The sequence below is a fragment of the Pleurodeles waltl genome, chromosome 8 (assembly GCF_031143425.1).
Source record: "Pleurodeles waltl isolate 20211129_DDA chromosome 8, aPleWal1.hap1.20221129, whole genome shotgun sequence".
In the NCBI taxonomy this organism is placed as follows: Eukaryota; Metazoa; Chordata; class Amphibia; order Caudata; family Salamandridae; genus Pleurodeles; species Pleurodeles waltl.
This window is the reverse complement of record NC_090447.1, coordinates 1,451,754,377-1,451,775,766: the sequence shown is the minus strand read 5'-3', so window position 1 is coordinate 1,451,775,766 and position 21,390 is coordinate 1,451,754,377. Positions and strand designations below refer to the sequence as shown.

Below are 21,390 nucleotides of genomic sequence, written 5' to 3'. Positions count from 1 at the left end.
GAAAGCTCTTACGCTGTGCTGTGTTAGAGAGAAGACACTGAAATGGCTGCTTTTCGCCCATGGCAAAGTATCTACTCTGAGACATGTAAACAAACACCAAATTGAATTACCCTGACACATTTTGCTGTCTCAGTATCTGTTTTTAGGATATAACAGAAAGTGAGTACACCACCTGGAGATAAATTATTGTGCTGTCTAGTCTTCAGGTGTTCGAAAAACTGGATGGAATAACTATTAATTTCTGAGGCTAGATCTATTTCATTAGGGCAATTATTTTACTGTATCATGTGATTATTTAGTTATAATATGGGACTAATAATGTCAAAATTACTATATGTTTCTATTTTTAATTTTTTCTTAGTATGTATACTGGATAAACAATTACGATTGCATCCAATATAAATATTACTTTCACTGTTGAATAATCTTAGGGCTCGTGTTTCTCCTTTCATTTTCTTTTTAATTACACACATATATATATATATATATATATATATATATATATATATATATATATATATACACACACACAAATATATACATACACAATTTTTTTTCCAAAAGTCTCCCTAATGAAGAGTTACTGCCACACTGGGATGTAGTGCAAAACTTGTTATTTTAGGACACGCCAACTCTTCTTCAGGGATACCGTTTTAAGATTATCAAAGGAACTGCACCCGCAGCGTGAGCACTGGCACCGTAGGAGGACAAGGACGGGTCTGCAGACTTTTTGTTTAGTATACATTCTTCTATATTCTATTAACCCTCCTGGAAGGCCGATGGTGTAATCTGTAGGATCTTTGCTTCAGAATCCATCTAAATGTATCTAGCAATATTTAAGGCCATTTGTATCTGCACTTCCAGCTTATTTATAAGATGCTACTCACTTCCTGAGCATTATAGAAGGCATACATTGGGAGAAGGACTTTTTATTGATGACCCCTAATGTGACCAGACTATACACCAGAATTAAGCACAAGTTAGGTGTTAGACATTTTTTTGAGGGCAAGAACCATTTCCCTTCTTTTGCACTTAGATGTTATTGGATATGCTTTATTTTCTGTTTAACCCACAGCTATTTTTTCTTTGACAATCAATCAGATATATAAATCGGGGCCAGGGGACTGCGATGGGCACCTGCTTTGCAAACTTGTTTATGGGCTGGTGGGAGGAGCAGTATCCAGCAGACTGGTGAGCTTTGAGGAACTGGTTGTGCTATGGACCAGATTTATAGATTAATTTTTTGCCTTCTGGAAAGGTGATGAAAAATCTGCCTGCGAATTAATTTCTGAGTTGAATGATAACAAACAGAACTTGCACTTCGTAGGACACATTATTAAGACCAACACTGAATTTAATATGGAAGTTATGGTAGCCAAAGACACACTCAACACAAAGGTTGTTTCATAGACAGCTGGCAGTAGTCCTCTTTTTGCCAGTAGTGCACACCCCAACAGTCTGACTTACAGAATCACGGACGGTGAATTACTCAACGCTAAGTGCAACTGCATCACTGGTGGTGACTTCAGAAGAGAGGGAAGTCATGAAATAGATGTTTAGAGAAAGGGGCAATAGTGAGAGAACAATAAAACAGGCCAGTGCACGGGTGGGCTTGGTTCCCAGGTTGCAATTATTACATCCAAGCATAAAAGGCAGCAGTGTGGACAGAGGGAATGTGAGGTTCATCATGTCGTTCTCCAACCAAGCACCGCACATTAGGAGATTATTCAACAAACACTGGCATGTACTCAAGACAGATGAAGTTCTAGCCAAATATGTCAACAGCATTCCTCAAATCACATTTAAGACAAGTCTCATTACTGGATAGAGTAAAAATCTGGTGACAGACTATGAGGGGGTGCTTTCTACTGCTGCATTAAATGCTCTAGCTATTCTAAATTACAAATTCCAAACACCTCTAGACATTACAAAATTAGAAAGATTAAGAGTACCACAGAATATTGTGTATATTGCTTGTGTCCATGCTGGAAAATTTACACAGGGCAGCACGATACACAAGGCCAAAAAGTATGTCCTGGAACACATGAGGGCCATACGACAGAATGACAAGCAGTACCCCGGGTCATGGCACTTCACTGAAACACTTTCACAAACTTGTGGTGATTGATGCTATCACACCTGAAATCAGAGGTGGTGATAGGGAACGAAAACTTCGCATTCAGGAATCAAGGTTTACCATAGACTTTGACACCCTGATACCTAAGGGACTGAATTCCAGGGAAAAATAAGCAGTACATTTTGGCTAATGAATTGGTCATGTATTTAACCTGTAATATGTTTATTGTCTTCTCCTCTCTGGTTTCATGGAGTTACGTACTGCATATCTAGGTAGTACAGATTTGAATATCTTTTGCCTCTCTCACTCAAGTAACAACTTTGCCCAGAACTAACAGCTAATTGCTCCCTTTCTTCATTACTGAATTATGTCTTCATGTATCTGGTATGACGTTTGTCCACATGGGCTACTATGCACAACCGCCGAATGTTAGCAGGGTCTCTGGTCAGTATTTAATTTTTGATAATTCATGGGTAGTATTATGTAATTGTTATTTTGCAAGTATATGAATTGTTCCTATTTTGTTACTCATTAATCAGGGAGTTTTATTAGAATATGTATAATGTTTTTGCTAAATCCTTTTTTCATGGGCTAAAATATAATCATTGAATTAGGGGACAATGCTGACCACTACTTCTATGCATCAAGATTCATGCATCATGGACTCACTTGAATGAGCACTGCCTGGGTTGGATCATTACAGTCCGTTTGAAAGATGCTTCAGTCAGGCTTCTCAGACCATACCTTCCGACTCTGGACTATTCCAGTAAGCATAACCAGTTAACTCATCTGCACTTCTAGAATTGATATAGGTTTATGTTGCACTTAATCATTTGAGTTGGGTCTCGATATAGACATCACAGTAATAGTCATAAATGATGTGCAACAAAACAGGTATAAATTACTTTAGCTTTCTTGCTTATTTTACCCTTATGCAGATTTGGCAATAGCATTTAAAAAGAAAAATGCTTCATTACGAGTGCTGTTTTAAGCAATTAAATACATTGCAATTTGGCCCCCTTTTTTCTGCATACACTATGAGGACCTGAGAAAGTCATTTCATACTGTTTTCACATTATGTTGACACTGTTAGTAATGATGGTTTTCGCTTCACTCTTAACTAGGGACCAAGGCTATGGCCATAATGCGTTGGGGGAAGCAGTCTTATTAAAAATAAGATGTGCCACTGCACAGGAGAGTGAGTTTTCCTTTCAGACTGGGGGGAAATTTGAGTCTTAAGTGTGGGACAACCGGAGTACACCTCAGATCGCCGGTACTGTTGGGAGTTGATATATACACATATACATATATGGAAAATGTCACTTACTCAGTGTACATCTGTTTGTGGCATGTAGTGCTGCAGATTCACATCCTATGCATATATCGCCACCTAGTGTTGGGCTTGGAGCGTTACAAGTTATTTTCCTTCGAAGAAGTCTTTTTTCGAGTCACAGGCTCGAGTGACTCCTCTCGGTCATTGTGCGCATGGTCATCGATTCCTTTGTTAGATTGTGTTCCTGCAGGAGGGTGAAGTAGGGAGTGAAGAATTGTCTATGTACAACTATATATATATAAAAAGTAAATAAGATGTCCATGCAAATGTATATACATATGTACAACAACTACAGGCTCTCGGGGAGGAGGGGGCGCATGTGAATCTGCAGCACTACATGCCACGAACAGATGTACACTGGGTAAGAGACATTTTCCGTTCGATGGCATGTGTAGCTGCAGATACACATGCTGTACATAGACTAAAATCGAGTTCTCTTCCCAAGTAAGCAGTGGTTAGCTCGTAGGAGTTGAAGTAGTCTGAAATAGTGTTTTTAGCACAGCTTGTCCAACATTGGCTTGTTGTCTAGATAACACATCCACACAGTAATGCTTCATGGATGTATGTGGTGTGGACCATGTGGCTGCTTTGCATATATCTGCCATTGGTATATTTCTTAAGAATGCCATGGAGGCACCCCTTTTCCTAGTGGAATGTGTTTTTGGATTCAATAGCTGCCTTTCTGCTTTGGGGTAGCATGTTTGAATTCATTTTACAATCCATCTAGCTAATCCTTGTTTTTAAATGGGATTAGCTTTATGAGCTTGATGGAAAGCAACAAAAAGTTGTTTGGTTTTCCTAAAGTCCTTTGTTCTGTCAACATAATACACTGGAGCTCTTGAGATCAAGTGTGGAGAGCTCTTTCAGCAGTAGAGTCTGGCTGTGGAAAGAAGACTGACAATTCCAATGACTGATTAATGTGAAAAGATAAAACCACTTTAGGAAACAAAAATTGGATTTGTCCTAAGTACTACTTTGAGCTTGTGTACTTGGAAGAAAGGTTCTTCTAGAGTAAATGCCTGAATTTCACTTACTCTTCTCAAGGAAGTATTTGCTACCAACAAAGCAACCTTCCATGCTAGAAACTGAATGGTGCAAGAGTGTGAGTTCGAATGGGGGACCCATAGATCTCGTGAGTTCAATATTAAGATTCCATGCAGGAGCTGGTGGAACTCTAGGTGGAATAATGCATTTGAGCATTCCATAAATGCTTTTATGACAGGAACTCTAAACCGGGAGATATGTTGTCTGTTTTGTAGGTAGGCTCATATGGCTATTAGATTAACTTTAATAGAGGAATAGGCAAGATTAGCTTTTTGTAAATAAAGCAAACACACAATATCCTGTACCAATGCTTTAAGTGGATCTATATTTTTAGGTTGACAGTAGTATACAAAACGTTTCCATTTATTTGCATAGCACTGTCTGGTTGTTGGTTTCCCTGCTTGTTTTAGAACATCCATACATTCTAATGGAAGATGTAGATATCCAAATTCTATGACCTCAGGAGCCAAATCGCCAAGTTGAGCACACTGGGATTGGGATGCCTGATTTGACCGCTGTACTGAGTTAACAGGTCTGGTCTGTTTGGAAGCTTGTGATGTGGTACCACTGACAGGTCTAGCAGTGTTATGTACCAGTGATGCCGTGCCCATGTGGGAGCTATGAGTATCATGGTGAGGGAAGTGTGAAGCATTTTGTTAACCAGACATGGAATTAACGGGGGAAGGGGAAAAGCGTAAGCAGATATCCCTGACCAGTTGATCCATAGAGCATTGCCCTTGGACTGAGGGTGTGGGTATCTGGATGCTAAGTTTTGGTATTTTGTGTTTTCGTTTGTTGTGAAAAGGTCTATGTTCTGTGTTCCTCACATTTGAAAGTAATATTGAATCACTTGTGGTTGAATCTTCCATTCCTGTATTTGTTTCGGTGTCCTGCTTAGAAGGTCCGCTAGCTGGTTGTGTATCCCTGGGATGTATTCTGCTACCAGGTAAATGTGATTGTGAATTGCCCATTTCCATATTGTTTGAGCTAGAAGGAACAATTGGGATGAGTGTGTACACACTGTTTTTTAAGATTATACATTGTTGTCATGCTGTCTGTTCATATTAGCACTATTTTGTGTATGATCTGTGGTTAAAATGCCTTGATGCCTAAGACCACTGTTAATATTTCTAAGCGGTTTATTTGATACGTTTTTTTAATTGAGTACCATTCCTCTTGTATCGTTAGATTGTTGAGATGGGCTCCCCAACCTGTCAGTGATGCATCTGTTGTGATTATGGTCTGTGGCACAGGGTCTTGAAATGGCCACCCCTTTGTTAAATTGCTGTGATTCCACCATTACAAATCTCTGCAAGTTTGGCGGTCTAAAACTAGATCCTGTAGCCGACCCTGTGCTTGAGACTATTGTTGCAAGAGACACTGTCGCAGTGGTCTCATGTTTAGCTGCACATGTGGAACTATTGCTATGCATGATGCCATCATTCCCAATAATTTCAGGACAAATCTTACTGTGTAAGTTTGATTAACCTGAATTTGTGATATGAGGTAGTGAAAGGCTCGTATCCAATGTGGATTTGGGTAGTCTAATGCTGATTGAGTATTCAGAATTGCGCTGGGATAAGGTTGAATTTGTGCTGGCTGAAGATGAGATTTCTGGTAACTAACTGTGAACCTTAATGTGTGTAGGGTATCTACTGTGTATTGTTGGCATTTTAGAATGGTATTGGATTTTATTAACCAATCGTCTAGATAAGGGAATACATGTATGTGCAGTCTTCTGAGGTATGCCGTCACAACAGCTAGACATTTTGTGAACACTCTTGGTGCTGTTGTTACTCCAAAGGGTAGTACCTTGAATTGGTAGTGCTTGCCTGAGATTACGAACCTTAAGTGCTTGCGTTGAGCTGGTTGTATGGGAATGTTGAAGTAAGCGTCTTTTAGATCTAGCGCTGTCATGTAATCTTGTTTTTGTAGTAGGGGAATGACATCCTGTAGAGTGACCATGTGAAAATATTCTGACAGGATATATAGATTTAGAGGTCTGAGATCGAGAATGGGTCTGAGAGTACTATCCTTCTTTGGTATAAGGAAGAATAGGGAGTATACCCCTGTTCCTTGCTGTGAGATGGGAACTATTTCTATTGCCTCCTTGAGTAATAGATTATACTTCTTGTTTTAGTAGAATAGTGTGTTCTGGAGAGTGTGAAAATGAGGTGGAATATTTGGTGGAGCGGAGATGAGATCTAGGCATTAACCATTGCAGATAATTGAGAGTACCCATTGATCTGTGGTGATGTTTTGCCAGTGAGAATGGAATTGTTGCAGTCTTTCTCCCACAGGAGACACATAGGATTGGAGGATGTCTGGGAAGTCATTGTTTAGTGGGTGTGGAAGCACTCTGAGGCAGCATATTTTCCTCTGGCTCTGAAGCGCTGTCCTCTATAAGAACCTCTAAATGACCCCCTGCTGTCCTTGCTTTGGATGGGAGGTGGAAATCTCTGCAGTCTGGGTTTTAAAACCGCCCCTAAATTGCGGTTTCCGAAAGGAACCCCAAAATAGTGTGGTATAAAGGGCTCCCATGGCTTTTGCTGTCTCAGAGTCTTTGAGTTTTTCTATGGTAGTGTCCACCTCCGGTCCGAAGAGTTGCTGTTTGTTAAACAGCATATTAAGGACCGTCTGTTGTAAACCAGAGTACCTCAACCATTCATGTTGTCTAATTGTGATGCTGGTATTAATTCCACAAGCTGTAGTGTCAGCTGCATCTAGAGCAGACCTAATCTGATTTGTTATGGCCTGACCCTCTTCCACAATTTGCTGCGCCAGCTTTTGGTGTTCCTTGGGTAGGTATTACAAGAAGTTTTGCATCTCATCCCAATGTGCCCTGTCAGACCTTGCTACCAGGGCCTGGGAATTGGCAATATGCCATTGTTTGGCTGCTTGTGCTGCCACCCTTTACCCGCAGCATCAAATTTTCTGCTTTCTTTTTGCGGGGTGGGGTATCCTCAGAAAACTGACTATTGGCACGCTTCCTGGCTGCACTGACAACAATAGAATTTGGTGGTAATTGTTGTGTGATGTAAATTGGGTCTGTTGGTGCAGGCTTATATTTTTTTTGTCAAACCTAGGTGTTAGAACCCTAAGCTTTAACTGGTTCTTTAAATATTTCTTCTGCATGCTTAAGCATACCAGGAAGCATTGGTAAACACTGGTATTGCTTTAGGAGTGGAGGATAGTGTATTAAAAAGGAAATCCTCTTTTAAAGGTTCTGCATGCATTTGTACTGCCTGGTAGGCAGCTGCCCTGGATATTACCTGGTTATAAGCTGTGCTACCCTCAAGTGGGGATGGTCTAATAGGGTAGACATCTGGATCATTAGATGGTATAGGATCCGAATCGTACATGCCCCATGGGACTACTGTGTAACTGGAAGCACCCCTTTGTTCTTCTTGTGAAGAAGTGTGAGAGTGTGATGGTGACGGTGGTGGTAGAGAGAGGTTGTGGTAAAAAGGAAGTTGCGTTGAATGTGGTGGAGAAAACAGAATAGGTATCGGCTTTTCCTTCTGCTTGAAAATGTTTGCCGGTAGTGGGGCAGTATCAAGAGTCTCCTGAAATGCTAACTTTCTTTTAGTCTGTGGAGGCAGAGAAGTAATAATTTTTCCAGTCTCTTTCTGGATTTGGATTCTTCTCTGCTTGCGGTCCCATAATAAAATAGGTTGAATGTCCAATTCCTCCATTTAATGTTCAGAAGTTATGTTTTGTGCCCTTAGAGGAATGTTAAGTCAATGTTTTGGGCATCTGCCCCATTCGAGCCAAAAGCCCTGTCTCCTCTGCAATAAGATGATGTTTTCAGCTCCGAAGTCGGACCAAGATGTTTTGGCTCCGAAGCTGTGGGCCGAGGTTTCGGCTCTGAAGCACAGCGTACTCTTTTCAGATCTGATGTTGGGCAACTGCTCGGTTCGGGCATCGAGGCTTGTAATTTTCAGCTCTACCTCGACACCAAAACAGGCGTGGTAACCTGTTGATGTAGGGTTTTGGCCTTTTTCAGCGCCGAACCCAATGGTCAGCCGACAATTAATTTTTTCTGGGTGTAACCATGGCTTGAAAACAGTGATGCACCCAAGGCCTTGGCTGTTTTTTTTTTTTTTTTTTCGTTTTTTTTTTAAAGCTGGTGTTGGGGCAGGTGTACCCACGTGCTGCGCTGCTGCTATTGGCTGGCTGTCGTTGTCTTAACCCTGGTATGAGTCAGAGTCTGGGATCTAAACTGACGTTAGTGCCTGCTCCTCTTCGAGGGTGTCGGTGGTGGACTCAGTGTGCTTGGACACCATCTCCAGTCTTCGTGCCTTTCAATCGTGTAATGTTTTCTTCAATCGAAAAGACAGACATGCCTCACAGCTTTCTTCTCGATGTTACGGAGAAAGACAGATTACAGACCAAGTGCTGGTTGGTATAAGGATATTTTGCATGGCCCAGAGGACAGAATTGGAATGGAGTCCAATCCATCAGGCTATGACGAAGTAGGCCCAAATAGGCCCAAGGAGGGCACGGGCACCTAAAAAGGAGATTCTTGATCCCAACGGGACTATTGGATCGAGTGCAGAAGAAACCACATTTGAAACAATATTGATGGTATCGGAAACGTTTGAGAGAATATAGAGTTTTCAAATCGAAAGTCCCGGGGCGAGAGGGAACACGTCAGAACCAGATGGCGTAAAGAAAACAATCTAACAAAGGAGTCGATGCCGATGCGCACTATCACCGAGAGGAGGAGTCACTCAATTCCGTGACTGGAAAAAAAGACTGCCTCGAAGAAAACAACTTGTAACACCCAAAGCCCAAAACTAACTAGATGGCGAGATGCATATATATTTTTTTCCTTATAGCTCGGCATTGATGGCGCTATGCTAATCCAATGCTTAAAAAGCAGACTACAAAAAGAGACATTTGAGGTGTTGCAGGGTGCTCTATACTGGAGCTGCTCTCCGCCTAAACTTGGGAACTACTCAGTGCTAAAAAGCCAAAGATTTCAGGGGCGTTATAGTTAGGTTCAGATTTTACAAACACAAAACTCTGGCTCTGGCCAAAAGAAGGATTATGCAGATAATTTTGCTTTGTTTGAAGCAGAAAAATGTCTATTGCATGTTTCGTTTTAAAGGTAACAGAACTTAACTGCTATGTTTAAATAAGTCTAGACATTGTAAACATTGCCAAATTAATAGAATAGTTATGAAAAATTCTGAGGGGGTCCTTATTTATTTTTTCCCACCTCGGGAGAGTGGGGGGGAGGGCGGGGAAGGTACATTAACAAGTTTGAAAACCACTGCCTTAGGGCATGAGTTATAGTTAATTGAAATAACAAACTAGAACAGCTGAATTTCTATGGGTTCTTGTGTGCAAAATCTGAACCCAAATATAACATTCTTGTAGCCTTTGTTTTTTTTTTTTTTCAGTGAATTTCTAATTTTGTTTTTTTTTATTTTTTTTTTAACATTAAGTAAGATGCCCATCGCAATGCATGGTTCAGTGGGTTGGACGCAGGGCCTTGCTCGGCTATGTGCTGCCTCCACCCAAGATTGCTGCTCCTAGCCCCTCCTCCTTGCCATCCATTGTCCAAGTACAGACCCAGGCTCCCTCATTACAGCCCTTTGTGGTTGTTATGCTGCCACTGTCCTTCCCGTCTGCCCTGAATAGTTAGCTTGCTGCCACATCCATCTCCACCCTACCCCTTGTTTTGCGAGTCCATGCACCAGCCCCTTCCCTCCTGCCCTATAAGGCCTAATGTGTTGCCCCTTCCCTCCAGCCCTTCATGGACCATTATGTAGCAACGTTCCCGCCTGTCTGTCCAGTATGGTCGGCTTGCTGCCCTGGTCTCTTTCCCCTGTGCTCTATGCTGTCCATGTGCATGACCTTGCCCCCTTCCTATTGCATTCCATGGCCTGTTGTGCTGCACTGCCATACCGCTTGCCCTGTGTAGTGTATTTTGCTGCTGCAAACCCTAATGCTTGCTCTGTAAGGTCAGTTTGGTACCCCTGCCCTCCATGGTCCATTGTGCTGCCACTGCCCCTACCACCTGCCCAGCGTGGTCAACTTGATGACTCTGCACCCTCCTCCCTGCCCTCAAATTATATGGGTCTGTGCTCCTGACCTCTGCCTCCCCACAGTATTGTAATTAACAACTACAACGCCTGAAGTTATAATGATGTAACCTAAACTATAATACTTAAAGCATTTACTTTAGAAATAATAACAAGGAGAGTCTTATTCCATAACAAATAATGGTTAGTACTATAATAAACTAAATTGAAGACGTGTTCCGAGTTCTCAAATAGCAACAAAATTAGATGCGATCTTCATTTTGTTTATACAGTTGATCCTTTGTTACACTTAGGGGAGAGTATGTGGTGTTTCAGACAGAGCTGAAGACTTTGCAAATGGGGGACCAGGTTCAGGTTTGAGCATCAACTCGACATTCTTTGATTTTAGGCAAATCACGTAATCTCTCCATGCCTATAACCAAAAAGTGCCCTTGTGTAATGTAACTGATGCTCATGTAAAGTACTTTAATGCCTCCGCATCAAGTCTGGGCTATATAAACTGCATACAAACAAAAAAGTAAGTGTTTTGCACACTTCTGTCATTGGGCTATACTTGGGCTACATTTAGGCTCTTTTTTCCTGTGGTGGCCATATTTGTTATGAAGATCCTTAATTTCCTCCATTACGACAGTATCTTCAGTAGAAAACGTTTTCAGTTTTCCACTTCGATTTCATCAATCAGTATGCTTGCCTTTGACCCTGTAAAGTGCTCTGCTGCCTGTTTGGCTAGTTTTGCACTATATGCATTTAGTGCCTACTTACATTCAGGGTCTGAAAACACTGTAAAGCATTTGTTAAAGGGAGGATGAAGCAAAGACAACGCTGCCAGAGTATGCTTCTCTAAATTAGAAGTTTAATTTATTTCGAAAGTCCACTAAACGATTGCTTTCATAACAAAATCTGTCTAGTGAACTGGCTTATTGGCACTCCAGACCGTGACTGCTAGCTCTTAAAATAAATACAGTTCTGAATCAAGGAAGACCTGATAGGGGCTGATTTGGAGGGCAAGAGTGGATTACTGTGTAGAGAAAAAAAAGTGTAGTAGAGGGGAGGAGATTACATTGAAGAGAAGGGTCTAAATATTACACATGAACCATGGTAAGGAGGGGAAGAAGGAGCAGGTGAGATAAGAGATGTGCTACCTTATTTCTTAGAGATCCACTTGCTTGTTTGTCAGCCACAAGAGTACATGAAGAGCAACATGTTTTGACTTACTTATTAGCCATCTCGGTAGAAAAGACATAGACCACTTTGGATTGTGTTTTCTGTACAGTTGCTGACTCTGGAACCAATGCTGGACCATGGGAAGGTGTGGAAGACCTCGGCAAGGAGACACTGGAAGGGGTCAAGGAGTGCGGGCCTTGCTGCGAGTCCTGAGACATTACTGTATCTGTAGAATTACAGTCTAGAAAGTGGAGAGAATGTCTGAGATTACTTAGGGTACAAACATATTCACAATGCAATTGTGTAACTACATTTGGTTCTGAAGTAGTGTGCTTCTCTACACACAGCACGCCTCGTCAGGATTTAGTAAGTTATAAAAATGCAATTCAAATTACATTCAGAATGATTCCAATTAACTCTCCAGAAATGTTCTGGAAACAAAAAAATAAAGATTTGTTGGTATACACATACAAATGGTTTGTGAACAGGGTAGCTGCTATCTCAAAAGCTTTTGCAGATCATGAATAGATAGCCAAATAATTACAGATAAATAATCAGACTGCAGGCAAATTTCCAACAATGCATTTACTTTAATGTCATCTTTCCACTACATTGTCTCAATGATTCACCTCAAAATGCTTCTTGGCATACACATTAATTCTAAAGTAGTAATTAATACTAGAAAAGGGGTTAGTGGAGATAAGGAACAGGAATTCTTTAAAAAACACAACAGCTACTAATGACCGTTTTCACCACAATCCCTCTCCTCACATTCAGATAAACATATCAGTTTGTTTAAGATGACCATGAAAATACTAGGTTAGACTATATTGTCATTTGTGCAGCACAAACTTAACTTATGAAGCCCTCCTTTGGTTTACAGATAACACTGGAAAGTGCACACATGACAAATGCAGTAGGGACAGGGTGCTATATTTGGTTTTTGACCAGTTGGTAGGGTAGGTTTTGACCACCAATGATGGTGGATAAATAATAGTTGGCATGGATAGATTTACAGAAGAGGTAAGCTGCCACTACCAATAGGCATTTCGGTAACGTGTGATCAACGGCAACAGTCAAATAACTAATATTAAACTGAAACTAGGAATGCTAAATTTGTGATTTGATGTTTAAAATTCCTCAGCAAAAACATGATTACAGCAATACATCTGAATTATTTAAAACCGAAAATATTTGTTTAACAGGTTCAGCACAGATAAAGTCTTATTATGTTCATTAACTGTTCTAGAATTTGCATTGTTCACAAAGAATTAAACCAAGAAGTTAGTTATCCCAAGACACTATGGTACTTACCATTCTAGAGAGACATTTAAGGATATCAGTTTAGCTGAACTGCCTAAAACCTGACAGCAGGACAAAAGCATATGTACTGTAGTGCTAAATATGTGCACAATTTGCTTTATCATGCACCAGGTTACACGGCTGGGACAGGATTATGCTAATTATTCAGTATTTCGATCCCCTGGTAAAGAGAACTGCCGGCAATTACCAATGAACTGGAAAATAAACACAAGTTTAAATACAATTGTAACCCCCCACATACCTTAATCTAAATTAAACCAGAGACCTATCAACTTATTAGCCTCAATTCAAAGTTTAACTTTTGTAAGCAAAAACTGGACAGGAAAATATTGCGACTGGCTTAATCTCCAAAACACACGGATTCATTAATAAATCACAGTAACTACAAGGCAAAGAACACCCCATATTCAGAGTTTACTGCTCAAATGACGTGGCAATAATTGGAAACCCAATAAGAGCTGCTACATCTCAAGGAAATACTAGGGAGCAGATAAGCATTCTGCATGCATCACTGTCTTAAAATAAGAAGCATTCTAAACCACAGAAACCACTAAAATGTAGGAGCAAGCATGATCATAGACAGCAATCTTCCTGATGATTAAGTATCTGGGCCAGTACTTTGAATCCTTGTTGAAGGAAGGGAAGCCCTTCTCTTGCAAAATATCCTCAGATGACAGATTTCTCTTATTGGTTAGTCTGCCTGCTGAACTCTAGCTATTCAAAGGTGCTAGTGCACTAATTTTTCAAGATTAATCTTAATGAGGATATTCGAAGGGCCTTTTTGGTTCCATATGTAAGTTTAACTTACTCATGGAAATTCATGACATGACTAAGTGAAAAGCACATTAGGAGTTAATCACACCAACTCACATAACAGTATTGGTTCATCAGGGCTACTACGATGCTTTCAATCCTTTTTAGTGCCCTTGCCTTGAAGTAAAAGAAACATTCAAAATCAAATAGATCTTCCAAGATGTAGCCAAACTTACCTTCACACTTCTAGAAAAACAATGCATCTTTACAATTAGCTACACAACTAGCTCTGAGCTATACACTGAGAAAATATCTACAAACCTCACACAAGCAAATAACCAAAGACAATTGAGGGATGGCATTCCAAAATCAAAAAGAAGAGGCATGCAAATAGAAAATGCACTACGATTCCATAACCGGGGTAGTTAGTGCTGTACATATGCTTAAAACAATATAGGCAGTGGCTTGAGTTTGTGAAATCAAAACAATATATCACTCAAACACACAATTGATGTGAATGGATAGCCTGGGCCATCTGTTTGCAAAGGGGCTTCTTTATTTCAATGAACAAGTCTCTATATATTCACAAGCAAAATTACAGGTGTATAGCCCTTAGTTGGCATTTCGAGGATACTATCTCTGCAATGAGGTGTTGAGAATAGGACCACGTGCCTGGGAACCTGAGATAAGAGAAACATCCAGGACATTGTATGGGGCAGTTTCATTTATAAGTAAGCATGATAGTGTAACTGCCTGAAAGTCCTATTGTTACCAATTCTATGTAATACAAGTAGTGGGCTATGGTGCCACACACAGTAGTACTAAATAACTTCATATTATTGGATGCACCTTATCACCTTCCAGGAGGGACTTTCACAGCAGTATTTTACATCAGGAAAAGTACACTCACTTGTCACCCTGCTTATCACATTCTATCTTTTTAAAATGTCACTACTATTCTAAACAGAAAACCGTCCTTTTTGCCTACTCCCTCCCCCATCTTCCAACACTGTTAAAGCCAATAGGACACACTTTAATGTTAAGCATAGTATGTGAATGTAAAGAAAGCGAAAAACAAATCTGAGTTTACATAAGACGTACATTAAAAACAAGATCAACTGGATGTGCCAAGATTTTTTCTTCATCATTTCACCCCCTCTGCCCCCTTTTAGGCCAGTCGAAAGAGTCCTCCAGGTGAGCTATCTTCTATAAACATTGTTAAGGAAATGTGTCTCTCCCCTAGGGGAGAACTGAGCATGACGCCTAGAAAACTCAATCAACTCACTCTGTTGGTGAAGTCTACTTTCACAAAGACCAATCCAGTTTGCAGTTTGGTAGGAGTGGCAAAAGAGAAATAGAGGAAGGAGGCTATGTAGGAAATTGGAAAAGATGCACTAAAGTTTAATTTCCGTGACAGGTGGAGAGAGAGCTGTGAGCACTCTTAGCAACAAAATTAAAGCAGCTTCTTAAAAAGCTCAGATTAAATCTTTAACAGAAGTGCTCGGATAAGACCAGAAAAATGAATCTCGTAAACGTACAAGAATAGGCATTGTCTTTCCGTCCTGCTGTAGTCACCAACTTTAACAGATGGTCCCACTGTTATTTCATTCACCTGGCGAAATGCCATGCAGATTTCTTGTAATGGAGTATACGACATAAAGGCAATAGTTGCACTCTCTCTTTTTCCTAGTTGAGTGAACTCCTGGTGCTTTTGTTAGTGTTTCTCACGCACTGGTGTGACATAGCTGAATGTGTAATCCATTTAATTACTGTGTTTTTTTCTGTTTTTTTTTTTTTTTTTTTAAACAGGTTTTCCCCAGTAGCTCTTTGAGTAAGATAAAAACATTTGCTGAGTTTTCCTTAGAGGCTGTCATTTCAATATAGTACATAATGGAGGCGTCTTGCATCCAACGTGTATAATGTTCTTTCACATGCGTCTTAAGATTCTGGAAAAAACTTGGAATTTATTATATCGGTTAATGTGAAACTGCAAAACCACCTTTGGTAAAAAAAAAAAAAAAAAATTGTGGCTCTGTCCTCATGACAATTCGGTCCTTGTGGATTTGAAGACAGGGTTCCTGAAGAACTAAGAACGCCATTTTTGGGTTTTGTCTGCACGCGCTCTGGTGCGCTACTTACGAAATCTATTGTAAAGAGGGGGTGGGGGGTAATCTTAAAAGGGACTTAGGAACAGTCCCTTATTGAACCTGAACTTACCATTGGCTTAGTCCAACGTCCCTCTGATTTACGTGTTTTTGATTGGCCAGCACTACGTCCGCATGTTGCCCTGCTTCACTTCCTATGGTCATCTTCGGCGTCAGGTTGCCTGTGGACCAAGTACTACTTCTGGTCACTTCTCATTGGACACTAGCTAGTGTCTTTCCTCTGTGGCACTATGCTGAAGGTACTTATTTTTATTTTTGCTTCTTGCGCAGTCACGGTGATGGCACTTTAGCGAAGGAATCTTTCTCCCAGTTTACTTATCTGCTACAATTTGCATGACCCTACATGATAGTCGATGAGTCCCGGTATGACTGCACTGTATGCGCTTTAGCTAAAAAGTCTGCATTCTGCGTCTTTACTATTTGTGTTTTAACATGTTGCTGCAAACGGTGCACCACGTGTTAGCCGGTGCTAGTACCAGGATAGATTATAATTCCCAACCCTGCCAAGTTTTCCAGAGACTCAAGCTGACCAGGAAATGTCCATTTTTCTCTAAACTTCACGCATAACTAGTTCCGTTTTCAACCTGTTGATCTCTCAGAAGCACAACTTTGTCAGCAAACCTACTGTTGCACAGCACTACAGCCTTCCAAATGCACCAGTATGTCAGGGCATCGCCTTGTGTTTTCAAACAGCACATGCTACGACAGTTCTGTAGTTTCACAGCACAGTAAAGGGCCGGTTTTAAAAAGCAGTGTGGCACACCAGCCTGGATTTTAATGTTTGACCGGAAAGGCATATGCAGTTTTACCAGCACTCAAACTTATTGAGCTATGCTAGCAACATTGTTACGGCAGCCGTGATAGAGCATGCTTTCTGCACCAACAGTGAAAACTACCTTTTCAACACAAAAAACAAAGATGAAACCTACTGGCTTTGCCAATGCTGTTCGAGTCAGCATCTGTAACTTAGCCTTGTATAGCGACTCAAAGGGATTCTTGATGAGTAGCGTAAGAGCTAAATTTAGGTTCCATGTGGGTGCTGGTAACTTTTCTTGGTGGTGCTATTGTTTTAGCACCCTCTAAGACTCTTTTAAACACTGGTGCTGTAAAAAAAAAAAAAGAAAAGAAAAAAAAAAACTCCCCATTTGCCAAATGGACCTTCAAGGATGCACATGTTGAACCTTCTTGTAAAAGATGTGTTAGGTATCTGAACACTTTCTTTTTTCTTGTGATCTTATTCAACTTATCTTTAACAGAGCAATGTGAAAATCCTTTCCATTTTGCAATATAACATCTCATAGTTCTAGGTTTCTTCGCTTCCCTTAATACTGCCATTGTGTTTTCTGGTAACTTCATGTGACAGATTTCTAAGTCTTCAGGAGCCATGTCGTCAGCGTGAACTATTCAGGTTCTGGGTGTAGCACCTTCCCATTTTCCACTGACAGCAGATCTTGTAGGTTTGGTAGTGTCATAAAGGTTCCCTGGGCTAGGCGCACTATTTCCAAATACCACATTTGCCTGGCCCATTGTGGTGCAATTAAAATCAAGGTCATTTGACTCATTTTGCATTTGTTGATTACCCTGTGTAACAGTGGAATTGGGAGGAAATTGTATGCAAATATACCTGACCAGTTTATCGAAAGAGCATGCCCTTTAGATTGAGGGTGTGTGTGACTGTCCGGAGGCAAAGTTTTGTCATTTTGTGTTCCAAGGAGTTGCAAATAGATCTATTGGCGATGTGCCCCACATTTTGAAAATTTTCTGAACCAATTTCTAATTGAGTTCACAGTTCTGGAAGCAGGAGGTCTGTCTGCTCAATCTGTCTGCCTCGCAATTGTCTTTTCCTTGTGCCTGAATTTCCATGTTTTCTAGATTGCCCAAATCCAGAGCTGCTGGGCTACTTTTGAAAGGGGTTGAGATAAAGTTTCCCCTTGTTTATTGATGTAAAACGTTGTGTTGTCTGTCTGAATTATTATTATCTTCCCTGAATGTGCTTCTGGAAAGCTTTCAAAGCTAGGAAAATAGTTTGTAATTCCAAGAGGCTGATGTGCTGTACCACATCTGGATTCCAACAGATTCCTCGTATTTTCAGAGGGCCCTTATGAGCTTCACCATCCCATATGCCTGTAGTTTTTTTTACTAAAGGAGTTGGTTGCTGAAAAGGCCTTCCCTGTGTAATGTTTTCCCTGTTTAACCACGCTATTTTCTCCTGCACCTCCAGCATGATAACCACTAGAAACTCCCAACTCCCTGTCGCTTACGGCTATTTATTTTGGAACTACTCCTGAGTTGGTCTCTTTCCCAGTAGTCTCCCCACAGTCCTCCCTGCCAGAACTTGCCCCTTCCGGTAACAGCAAACCTCCTCTAGGAGAGACTGCATCCTCTTCTAACTGGGGAACACATTCCCCTGAATTGAATTCAGTCTTCCTCCCAAAAAAACATTCTCCTGCTCCAGTTCTGGAGAGAACTTCTCTATGATTAATGAGAAACCCATGGAGTACAATGTCTTCATCACTATTTGAATATCTTGTTTGCAGTTTTGGTATGAGTATGCTCTCACTAACCAATTGTCGAGATATGGTTATATATGAATACCCAATCTTCTGAGGGGTGCTGCCACTGCAGCAAGGCATTTTGTAAACAATCTTGGAGCTGATTTTATTGTGAAGGCTAGTACCCTTCATTGATAAAGTTTCCTGTTTACCACAAACCTTCGATATTTCTTAAGTTTTGCATTCACTGGAACGTGCAAGTAAGCATCTTTCAAGTCTATTGTTGCCATAAAATCTCCTTTTTGCAATTGAGGGATCACTTCCTGTAAAGTTGTTATTTTGAACTTCAGAGATTTTATGAACTTGTTGGTGAACCTGAGGTCTAAAATTGAATGAAGGGATCCTTCTACTTTTGGAATTAGGAAGTATGTTGAATAATTTCCCTTGTTGATTTGAGTTGGTACCTGTTCTATCACCCGCCTAACAGTTCCTTGACCTAATGTAGTTGTTCTGTTTCCTCCTTTGAATTACTTTCTTAGGCCCACTGGTTGGAGGGTACTTTTCTAATTCTATGCAATAACCCTATTGTATTGAGCTTAGTATCAATTTGTCTGAACTTATTTTCCTCCACTCCTGGAGAAAATGTTGTAATCTTTCACCTACTGGTGTACTGTGAAGATAATGAGTCTTTGTTATCCCCTACCATAGATGGATTTGTGGTTCTTGTTGATGTAATGTAGTCACTTATTAGTCTGGGCTGTCCCTTCACTCGCAGATTGTCCTCTTCCCTCTGACTCTTCCACGGAAGGAACCCCTTCCTTGCTGTTGGTACTGCCAACTTTGTGTAGCTGATGCTTGGGCTTTACAGTAGAACCCCTGAAGAGAACTCCTGCCTGAAAAATGCCTCTTGAGGCTGGCTTTCATTGCACGAAGGACCCTCTGCAAATTCCTCCTTGAAGCTGCAGAGCCCCCACAGACTTTGCTCTTTCATTGTCCTCGACTTGGTTGAGGTTTTTGGCAACAGTATTCCCAAACAATTGGTGTATTATATTAGCTTGAAATTCTGGCATGAGTCCCGAAATTCTTAGCTATGAATGGCGCCTCACAGTAATCCCCATCATCAGTTAGTGACTAGATGTGTCCGCAGCTTTTAATGCAGACTTCAAGCAGGTGTTCGCTATATTCTTCCCGCTCTTCACCAGATGAGCAGCCCTCTTCTTTTATTGATCTTGGAGATGTTTCATTAAGTCTCCTACCTCCTCCCAATGCTCATTTGTGTGTCTGTTTAGTAAGGCGTTGGAATTTGCAATTTGCCACTGGTTAGCCGCACTCCTCTCCATCCTGCGGCTCATTAGATCCATCCTTTTACTTTCCTGTTCTGAAGGTGGGCCTGTTAATGGGATGTTCAGCCTCTTCCTTGCCGTCGAGGTTATAATAGAGTCGGCTGGAACAGTACCTTTAATGCACGCCAGATCTTTCGAGGACAATTTGTATTTTTTCTCTGCCTTTGGCGTGACTGCTCTGCATCCAGACATATTCACCCTTCCTCCGAAGGTTGATAAAATGTCTGTTCCTCTTCTTGAGGTTCTGGTGTAAGGAGGGGGTTGGGGGTGGGGGGGGGGGGGGGGGAGAATGTCTTCAAACTTAGTCTTTCCCACCGTCTTTGTCTTTGAAATTTTTTGAGTAATTCGGAAACTACTTTCGTCAAATTCCTTCTTTTTCTAAATCAGAGCAGCCATTTTGGCCTCAAGCTTTTTTTCTTATTCTCAATTCCAAGGGTTCTATCTTAGTGACTTGTAGTGAGTGATTCCTCTTCGACATGGAAATGTCTTTTGCAGACTGTTCTGAATTTGTGCTTTGGCAAACCCCTTGAATTTCCAGGCCTATCAACAATGATGAGTCTTTCCGCTCCAAAAGACGGAAAAGTGAATGAACTTCCAACACAAAAGAAAAAAAAAAAAAAACATTGCACACACACAATGTGGCACAGATATTCATGCGTTGTCAATCAATTTTCGGCACCACAGCACTTGCCACTGTGACGTGCCACACACTAACAACTAATTGAACACATTAGGCTGAACTGATTAATACACCCAAAGGTCAGAAGAACTACCGCCACACAACAATATTCTCCTCACAGTATCTTTCAAATTATATAATTTACCTTTATCAAACAGAGGACAATAGACTGATCTAATGCCCTAAGACATGAAACCAAAGCGCAGCCTACACAACAGCACCTGCCTCTACCATGCTAACAAACATTCAAAAAAAGTTAACTTTAACATACCACACTCATGCACGCAACATCTCTTCATTACTTACTTGGTTTGTGATACATAAACAAAGAACACATTACTCCTGTGTTAAGGATAGTCCTTTGTTCAGCAATCACACCCATTTACTTGAGACTTTACCAAATGCAGCTTTCCTTCACACTACCTAGTTCTAAAATAGGCACTGAATAAACTAATACATTAAATGTACCACAAACCGGGGTTGCCAACATCTGCACTATGGCTATCTAGATAGAGAATAACATTTACAGTGCTATACAAATGTAAATATAATGTAACATTAATATCGTTAACTTGATCAAGAGCAAATCAACATTCTGCAGCAGACTAAAGAAAACTAACAAAATGAGGGACCCAACAGCTTTCAACACTCAGAAGGTATCAATCATCAGCACTCTCGGGGACAAGAGTGAGACACGGGATAACTTCTATCCATGTGCATGCTGAGCTACCATTAAGACTTATTTTTATTTCAGTAATTTCTTTGTACATGTGTTTATTTCTCTTTTGGCTCAACCTTTTTTTAAATTGTTTTTTTTTTTTTTTTTTTAAAGCAAATAGCCTAAAAGCAGTCTTTAAGTTACTGTGAACTCAATCTTATAATATGCAAAACAAATTCCAGCTGCACTAACATCTCGAGTTAAGATGGTGGGTAGGTTGCCAGAAGCAGAACATACATTAATATA

At 40.6% G+C, this 21,390-nt stretch overlaps 1 protein-coding gene across 7 annotated transcripts in view; it reads right to left on the bottom strand.

The window, feature by feature from the left end:
* BCL9 (BCL9 transcription coactivator) overlaps nt 1-21,390 on the bottom strand; it is a 505,695-nt gene that overhangs the window by 30,312 nt on the left and 453,993 nt on the right. For all 7 annotated transcript variants that reach the window (XM_069202611.1, XM_069202615.1, XM_069202616.1 and 4 more), the window contains one exon: nt 11,723-11,912. In XM_069202611.1, the coding sequence (XP_069058712.1) occupies nt 11,723-11,912 (190 nt within the window). The remainder of the gene's footprint in view (nt 1-11,722; nt 11,913-21,390) is intronic.